The 9,507-nt window shown below is 45.3% G+C and overlaps 1 protein-coding gene across 1 annotated transcript in view; it reads left to right on the top strand.

Moving 5' to 3' along the window:
* slc17a8 (solute carrier family 17 member 8) overlaps window positions 1-5,349 on the top strand; it is an 84,723-nt gene extending 79,374 nt beyond the window's left edge. Inside the window, exon 12 of the mRNA XM_043708722.1 lies at window positions 4,066-5,349. Coding sequence (XP_043564657.1) covers window positions 4,066-4,419 — 354 coding nt within the window. The 3' untranslated portion in view covers window positions 4,420-5,349. The remainder of the gene's footprint in view (window positions 1-4,065) is intronic.
* The last annotated feature ends 4,158 nt before the right edge of the window (window positions 5,350-9,507 follow it).

Here is a 9,507-nt window from a genome sequence, read left to right as displayed (position 1 = left end):
GTGATGGAAAAGGATAGACCAGATCTAAAAGTTGAAGTTCTAAATTGGAGAAAGGCCAATTTTGACGGTATTAGGCAAGAACTTTCGAAAGCTGATTGGGGGCAGATGTTCGCAGGTAAAGGGACGGCTGGAAAATGGGAAGCCTTCAAAAATGAGATAACAAGAATCCAGAGAAAGTATATTCCTGTCAGGGTGAAAGGGAAGGCTGGTAGGTATAGGGAATGCTGGATGACTGGAGAAATTAAGGTTTGGTTAAGAAAAAGGAAACATATGTAAGGCATAGACAGGATAGATCGAGTGAACCCTTGGAAGAGTATAAAGGCAGTAGGAGTATACTTAAGAGGGAAATCAGAAGGGCAAAAAGGGGACATGAAATAGCTTTGGCAAATAGAATTAAGGAGAATCCAAAGGGTTTTTACAAATACATTAAGGACAAAAGAGTAACTAGGGAGAGAATAGGACCTCTCAAAGATCAGCAAAGTGGCCTTTGTGTGAAGCCGCAGGAGATGGGGGAGATACTAAACGAGTATTTTGCATCAGTATTTACTGTGGAAAAGGGCATGCAACATTTAGAATGTAGGGAAATAGATGGTGACATCTTGAAAAATGTCATATTACAGAGGATGAAGGAGCGTCGCTCCGAAAGCTAGTGACCTTCCAATTAAACCTGTTGGACTATAACCTGGTGTTGTGTGATTTTTAACTTTGGAAAATGTAGGGCGTGATGGATTCTCAGGGGAACATAGCACGAACAACCAAGTGTTTGGTATTGGGACTGGCTCTCTTGCAATGAGGGGTACGTCGGGTTCCAAGAGATCAATTGTATTTGGAGATTCTCTAGTCCAAGGCACAGATAGACGTTTCTGTGGCCAGAAGCGAAAAAGCAGAATGGTGTGTTGTTTCCCTGGTGTCAGGATCAAGGGTGTCTCAGAGAGGGTGCAGAATGTTCTCACGGGGGAGAGGGCCCAGCAAGAGATCATTGTCCACATTAAAACCAACAACATAGGAAGGGAAAAGGATGAGATTCTGCAGGGAGAGTACAGAGAGTTAGGCACATATTTAAAAAGGAGATCCTCAAGGGTAGTAATATCTGGATTACTCCCAGTGCTATGAGCTAGTGAAGATTAGATTAGATTACGTACAGTGTGGAAACAGGCCCTTCGGCCCAACAAGTCCACACCGCCCCGCCGAAGCGCAATCCACCCATACCCCTACATTTACCCCTTACCTAACACTACGGGCAATTTAGCATGGCCAATTCACCTGACCTGCACATCATTGGACTGTGGGAGGAAACCGGAGCACCCGGAGGAAACCCACGCAGACACGGGGAGAACGTGCAAACTCCACACAGTCAGTCGCCTGAGGCGGGAATTGAACCCATGTCTCTGACGCTGTGAGGCAGCAGTGCTAACCACTGTGCCACCATGCCGCCCACAAAGGTAGGAATAGGAAGATGGAGCAGATGAATGCATGGCTGAAGAGCTGGTGTATGGGAGAAGGATTCACATTTTTGGATCATTGGAATCTCTTCTGGGATAGAAGTGCCCTGTACAAGAAAGACGGATTGCATCTGAATTGGAAAGGGACTAATATACTGGTAGGGAGATTTGCTAGAGCTGCTCAGGAGGATTTAAACTAGTAAGGTGGGGGGTTTGGGACCCAGGGAGATAGTGAGGAAAGAGATTGATCTGAGACTGGTACAGTTGAGAACAGAAATGAGTCAAACAGTCAGGGTAGGCAGGGACAAAGCAGAGAACAAGGTAGGACTGAAAAATTAAACTGCATTTATTTCAATACACGAGGCCTAACAAGGAAGGCAGATGAACTCGAGGCATGGTTAGGAACATGGGACTGGGATAGCATAGCAATTAGAGAAACATGGCTCAGGGATGGACAGGACTAGCAGCTTAGTGTTCCAGGATACAAATGCTACAGAAAGGATAGTAAGGGAGGCGAGAGAGGAGGGGGAGTGGCCTTTTTGATAAGGGTTAGTATTACAGCCGTGCTGAGGGAGGATATTCCCGGAAATACATCCAAGGATGTTATTTGGGTGGAACTGAGAAATAAGAAAGGGATGATCACCTTATTGGGATTGTATTATCGACCCCCTAATAGAGGGAAATGGAGAAACAAATTTGTACAGAGATTTCAGTTCTCTGTAAGAATAATACAGTGGTTATGGTCAGCGATTTTAACTTTCCAAATATAGACTGGTACTGTCATAGTGTTAAGGGTTTCGATGGAGAGGAATTTGTTAAGTGTGTGCAAGACAGTTTTCTGATTCAGTGTGTGGATGTACCTACTAGAGAAGGTGCAAAACTTGATGTACTCTAAGGCAGGGCAGGTGACTGAGGTGTCAGTGGGGGAGCACTATGGGGCTAGCGACCATAATTCTATTAGATTTAAAATAGTGATGGAAAAGGATAGTTCTAATTTGGAAGAAGGCTAATTTTGACGGTATTAGGCAAGAACTTTCAAAAGCTGATTGGGGGCAGATGTTCACAGGTAAAGCTGAAAATGTGTCGCTGGAAAAGCGCAGCAGGTCAGGCAGCATCCAAGGAACAGGAGAGTCGATGTTTTGGAAGAAGGGCTTGTTCCTGAAGCGTCGATTCTCCTGTTCCTTGGATGCTGCCTGACCTGCTGCGCTTTTCCAGCAACACATTTTCAGCTCTGATCTCCAGCATCTGGAGTCCTCACTTTCTCGTTCGCAGGTAAAGGGACGGCTGGAAAATGGGAAGCCTTCAAAAATGAGATAACAAGAATCCAGAGAAAGTATATTCCTGTCAGGGTGAAAGGGAAGGCTGGTAGGTATAGGGAATGCTGGATGACTGGAGAAATTAAGGTTTGGTTAAGAAAAAGGAAACATATGTAAGGTATAAACAGGATAGATCGAGTGAACCCTTGGAAGAGTATAAAGGCAGTAGGAGTATACTTAAGAGGGAACTCAGAAGGGCAAAAAGGGGACATGAAATAGCTTTGGCAAATAGAATTAAGGAGAATCCAAAGGGTTTTTACAAATACATTAAGGACAAAAGAGTAACTAGGGAGAGAATAGGGCCTCTCAAAGATCAGCAAAGTGGCCCTTGTGTGAAGCCGCAGGAGATGGGGAGATACTAAACGAGTATTTTGCATCAGTATTTACTGTGGAAAAGGGCATGCAACATTTAGAATGTAGGGAAATAGATGGTGACATCTTGAAAAATGTCATATTACAGAGGAGGAAGTGCTGGATGTCTTGAAACACAGAAAAGTGGATAAATCCCCAGGACCTCATCAGACTTCCCTTTATTGGTTAGAGTATTGAGTACATGAGTTGGGAGGTCATGTTGCGGCTGTACAGGATATTGGTTAGGCCACTGTTGGAATATTGCGTGCAATTCTGGTCTCCTTCCTATTGGAAAGATGTTGTGAAACTTGAAAGGGTTTAGAAAAGATTTACAAGGATGTTGCCAGGGTTGGAAGATTTGAGCTACAGGGAGAGGCTGAACAGGATGGGGCTGTTTTCCCTGGAGCGTCGGAAGCTGAGGGGTGACCTTATAGAGGTTTATAAAATCACAAGGGACATGGATAGGCTAAAAGACAAAGTATTTTCCCTGGGGTGAGTCAGTCCAGAACTAGAGAGCATAGGTTTAGGATGAGAGGGGATAGATATAAAAGAGACCTGAGGGGCAACCTTTTCACATAGAGGGTGGTACGTGTATGGAATGAGCTGCCAGAGGAAGTGATGGAGGCTAGTACGAGTACAAAATTTATAAGGCATCTGGATGGGTATATGAATAGGAAGGGTTTGGAGGGATATGGGCCGGGTGCTGGCAGGTGGGACTAGATTGGGTTGGGATATCTGGTCAGCATGGACGTGATGGATCGAAGGGTCTGTTTCCGTGCTGTATATCTCTATGACTCTATAACCAGTAATTAATCCTTAACTAACAAAGCTGGCTAAGTTGATTTCATTGCTGTTGGTGGGATCCGCCTGTGTTTGAAAGATTCTGGTTTCTTTCCAAGTTCATTGAAAGCCATCAGTGTTTCCTGATGCGTTTCGATTTAATTCATTGTCCTCAGACCCGGGAGGAGTGGCAGCACGTCTTTGTGATCGCCTCAGTGGTCCATTACAGCGGCGTCATATTCTACGGCATCTTTGCCTCTGGGGAGAAGCAGGACTGGGCAGATCCTGACCAGGGCAGTGAAGACAAGTGTGGAATCATTGGTCACGATGAGCTGGCAGAGGAGACTGAACTCAGTGAAGACAACCACATCAGTCCAAAGAAAAAAATGTCCTATGGTGCTACCAGGCAAATCAATGGAGCACGGAAAGAGAGCTGGAGAATGAGGAGGGGAAAGGCACATGAGGAACTGGTAGATGATCAAAACAGTTATCATTGTGAGAATGGGAACTATCGAGATACATCTCAGTGAGTTCATGTGGTCTGGACTAAATGCTGTGACTGAAATATCAAGGTTCAAGGCGCAGTCTGTTTTATTGGCTTATAAATGTTATATTTAACCACTTCATAAAAGTTGTTGGCTTTTTTTAAGATTGCCTGGTAGAAATGGCCTTCATTCAAATTATATGATTGGTTATTGGTAACTATAAACATTGTAAAATAAATTGGCCTTGGAAGAAAGTTATATTACATCGACTATGCAGAGAGAAACGGGCCGTTCAGCCCAAATGCTTCCTGCTGGTGTTTATGACCCATGTGATTCTCATCCCACACCCCAACTGCAGTAACCCAATCTTCATTTGTTTATCCAGCCTCTCCATCAATGCAATTCTGCTGTTCGCCTCACACTGTCCCTGTGGGAGTAAGTTCCATATTCTCACCACTCACTGCGTAAACGTTTCTCCTAAATTTCCTACTGGATTTACAGGATTAGTTGTTGAGTCTTGATTCTCCCTCGCCCCACCCCACCACTCCCGATGAGTGGGAATGTGTATTTTCTCCAACTTATCAAGGGCACTTCATGGTGTGAGTGACCTTGAGGAGGTCACCCCCCCCCCCCGCCATCCCTCTGCCCCTCTGCCCCTCATTGTCTGATGACCCAGACAGGTGAATAAAACAGATGAACCTTGCCCATGTTGGAACCTGTATCCAGCAATGAAGGAAGTGTAGCACAAATGGGAATCTTCAGTCATTACTTCATTTCAGGAATGCATTCTATAAAGTTGATAGCACGTTAAGTCATGCCAGAGTTTGTATTCAGATTCAGATTACAGTGCCCCTGGTCTCTGTAAACCCCATGCATTCCATTAATAATGTTAAATGGATTGAATTTTTGATGTGAGCAACTATGGATTTATTGATCTTGGTGTGATTATAAAAATAAAGAAGCAACATTTCATCACTGCAACAATTTGGAAATTGCATGATGTGGAGAAGGGGTGTTCTACATGTGACACAATGGTAATATCACTGCTCATTGTCATCCAGAGATCCAGGGACATGGTAAAAATCTCATCATTGGTAAATGGTGACATTTCAACTCAATTAATAACATCTGGGATGTTGGAGTAAGCTGGAGGATGACACCAGTGATTTGGGGACACAGGTTCAATTCTTGCCATAGTGGAATCTCAAATTCAATTAATAAATCTGGAATTATGCTCAGTAATGGTGACCATGACACCAATGTAGATTGTCATTTAAAATCCATCTGGATCGCTCATGTCTTTTATGAAGGGAAATCTGCCATCCTTGCCTAGTCTGGTCTATATGTGACTCCAGACCCACAGCAATATGGTTGACTCTTAACTGCCCCCTGAAAAAGCCTAACAAGCCACTCAGTTCAAGATCAGTTAGGGATGTGCAATAAATGCTGGCCGTGCCAGTGGTGGTCATGTCCTTTGCTAGGATATGAAAACTCCCTGACTGTCCATTCAAGGGATGTAGCCATTAACCCTGTTAAACCTCTCAATGCCCGAAACGCCAGAGAATGAGGGTGTATGCCAGTCAGTGATATACAGAGGGTCCTGGGTGTCCCTGTACACTGGTCAGTGCAAGTACACAGGCAGGTACAGCAAGCAGTTAGGAAGACAAGTGGAAAAATTACCTAACCAAGTTCCTAGTTTTGATGTTTCTAATAAAGGCCCAGTTGAATAAATGCCTTCTCAGGTTCTCAACCAGGATCAAACAAATCTCTGAGATGAGGCTAGACCCAGGGCCTTCTGAGGAGCAGGAGATTCAACGTTTCAGGTATAAGCCCTTCATCAGGATTGAGGCTTGTGGGCCGAGGGGCTGAGAGATAAAAGGGAGGGGGGCGGGGGGGTAGCTGGGAATGCAATAGGTAGATGAAGGTGAGGGAGAAGGTGGTGGGTCAGAGAGGAGGGTCGAGTGGATGGATGGGAATGGTAATGGACGGATTAAGAGGGCAGTGTCGAGTTGGAGACTTGGGACTGGGATAATGTGGGGGGAGGGGAAATGAGGAAGCTGTTGAAATCCACATTTATCTCGTGTGGTTGCAGGGTCCCAAGGCGGAATATGAGGCATTCTTCCTCCAGGCTTCGGGTGGTTAGGGAGTGGTGATGGAGGAGGCCCAGGACCTGCATGTCCTTGACGGTGTGGGAGGGGGAGATTGAAGTGTTCCGCCATGGGGCGGTGGGGTTGGTGGGCGCGGGTGTCCCAGAGATGTTCTCTGAAATGATCTGCAAGTTGGTGTCCTGTGTCCCCGATATAGAAGAGACTACATTGGGTGCAATGGATACTGTAGATGACATTGGTGGAGGTACAGGTAAATTTCTGTTGGATGTGGAAGGATCGTTTGGGGCCATGGACGGAGGTGAGGAGCGTGGTGTGGGTGCAGGTTTTCCACTTGCTGCAGTAGCAGGGGTACATGCTGGGAGTGGGGTGAGGGCTGATGGGGGGGCGTGGACCTGACAAGGGATTCATGGAGGGAATGCATTCTCTGGAATGCTGATAGGGATGAGGAGGGAAAAGTATATCCGGTGTTGGGGTCTGTTTGTAGGTGGCAGAAGTGGCGGAGGATGATGCAACGTATACAGAGGTTGGTGGAGTGGAAGGTGAGGACCAGGGGGTTTCTGACCCTGCAACCACACGAGGTTAATGTGGATTTCACCAGTTTCTTCATTTACCCTTCCTCCACATTATCCCAGTCCCAAGTCTCCAACCTGGCACCACCCTCTTGACCTGACCATTACCTTTCCCATCTATCCGCTCCACCCTCCTCTCTGACCTATCACTTTCTCCCCCACCTTCACCTATTGCATTCCCAGCTATCTGCCCCCCAATCCCAGCCCCCTCCCATTTATCTCTCAGCCTCCCAGCCCACAGGCCACATTCCTAATGAAGGGCTTATGCTTGAAACGTTGATTCTCCTGCTCCTTGGAGGCTGCCTGACCTGCTGTGCTTTTCCAGCACCACACTCCTGACTCTGATCTCCAGCATCTGAAGTCCTCACTTTCTCCCAGGGCCTTCTGACTCGATCAGAGAGGGTCCCAGTTACTCCGACTCGGTGCAAGAAAGGGAATAGAATCATAGAGAAAGCCCTTCGGCCCATCACATCCATGTCAGTCAAAAACAACCACCTGACTATTCTAATCCTATTTTTCTTGCATACCTTTGCATCACAACAGCACCCCGAAATCCTTCTTCAATATGATGAGAGTTTCTGTCTCTCCCACCATCACAGGCAGGGAGGTCCAAGTTCCCATCACCCTCTGGGGTGAGAACATTCTTCCTCACATCTCCTTTAACCTTCAGTCTATGTCCCCGGTCATTGATCCCTCCACTGAGGGGACCATTTCTTCCTGTCTAGCCAGTCCATCCCCCTTATAATAGACCACAATTTTCTGTACAAAATGGAAGATGGTGAGACAAAATGCAAGAGTAGTTTATTGGAGGGGACAGTGTGAGTTGGACCTCACACTTCAGCCAATGTAAACAGGAGATAAGCAATCGTTTTCATCGCTGATCTCCAGTTAATTAGTGTGAAGGTTTCTGTTTCCTTTAATAGGGGCAGAATTCCCTACTCGTTTATTTAGGTCAGTCTGTTGCCATGACATCTTCTCTCCTGTTGCATGGTTAATGATGTCCCTTCCGGTTTAGAGACTGTGTATTAAGTATCCTTCTTTGATGCTCCCTGTTATTGTAATTAATTCAATTACTTTCATGGCTGACAGACACCAACACTCACTGAACAAAGACGTAACACAGTTTCACAGCATTGCTCCTGCGATCCTTCTTAATACGGCTATCACAGGCATGTAAATAGTGCCAGAAGGTGGGAGTTTAAGATCAGCCATTCTCTTAGCGGAATCTCAGGGTATCCCAAAGCATTTTACACTCAATGAACTATTTATTAAAGAGTAGTTTATGCTGTATTACTCAACAAGCTCTTCCAGAAATGATCATGTTTCAAAAACACCAGATGATCTGTTTTTAATGCTGAAGGTTGAAGAAGAGGTTTCACCAGGGTACCAGTGAGAACTCTCCCCTTTCTTTACTCAACATGGCGGTAAAGCCTTGGTTTAGTAAAGGCAAATTACTGCCGATGTTTGGAGATCTGGAATGAAAGCAGAGTGTTGGAGAAACTCAGCAGGTCTGGCAGCATCTGTGGAGAGAGAAACTGAGTCAATGTTTCAAGTCTGGTATGACTTTTCTGCAGAACTTGATTTAACATCTCATTGCAAACCACACAGCGCCTCCAACAATGCAGCAATTCCTCGGTATTGCAACCCCGAATTTTGTGCTCAAATTGCCACTCAGTCATCGTGGCTCAGAAGGAGACCATTCGGCCCATTGAGTCTGTTCTGGATTTCTGTACAACAATTGATACAGTGATTGACAGGGCGCCAGCTCTAATACAACAGCCCAGTTAGGTTAGTTTGCTGTCCAATTACCTCCTCAAAACATTGATCGTCTCCACTTCCTCCTTCCTCAGGGGGTAGCAAGTTCTAGATCATTGCCACTCACCACCTAAATACATCCTTCCTCATATTCACCTGCATCTCCTGCTGAAAATCTGTGCCCCCTTGTCCATGATTTGGCGATGTTGGTCTTGGACTGGGGTGTACAAAGTTAAAAAACACATAACACCAGGTTATAGTCCAACAGGTTTATTTGGAAGCACTAGCTTTCGGAGCGCTGCCCCTTTATCAGATGGTTGTGGAGAATAAGATTGTAAGACACAGAATTTATAGTAAAAGTCATCACACTGTAAACTTTTGCTATAAATTCAGTATCTTACTGTCTTATTTTCCACAACCACCTGGTGAAGGAGCACTGCTCCAAAAGCTAGTGCTTCCAAATAAACCTGTTGGACTATAATGTGGTGTTGTGTGATTTTTTTTTAACCTTTGTCCATGCTGCATCTGCTAATGAGAACACTTTGGTTATTGTTGAGGTGAATAACTCTAAGTGTGAATTGCAGGAGGTTCATGTGAATGGTGGGCTGCTGACTAACATCAATTAGCAAGTGCAGGTTACCCCTTCAATTTTACACCAACTAGATTTAAAATTGGAACTGTTCCTTTGGAGACTCTAATCA

This window comes from Chiloscyllium plagiosum, chromosome 19 (assembly GCF_004010195.1).
Source record: "Chiloscyllium plagiosum isolate BGI_BamShark_2017 chromosome 19, ASM401019v2, whole genome shotgun sequence".
NCBI lineage: Eukaryota > Metazoa > Chordata > Chondrichthyes > Orectolobiformes > Hemiscylliidae > Chiloscyllium > Chiloscyllium plagiosum.
This window is presented reverse-complemented; position numbering and strand designations above follow the sequence as displayed.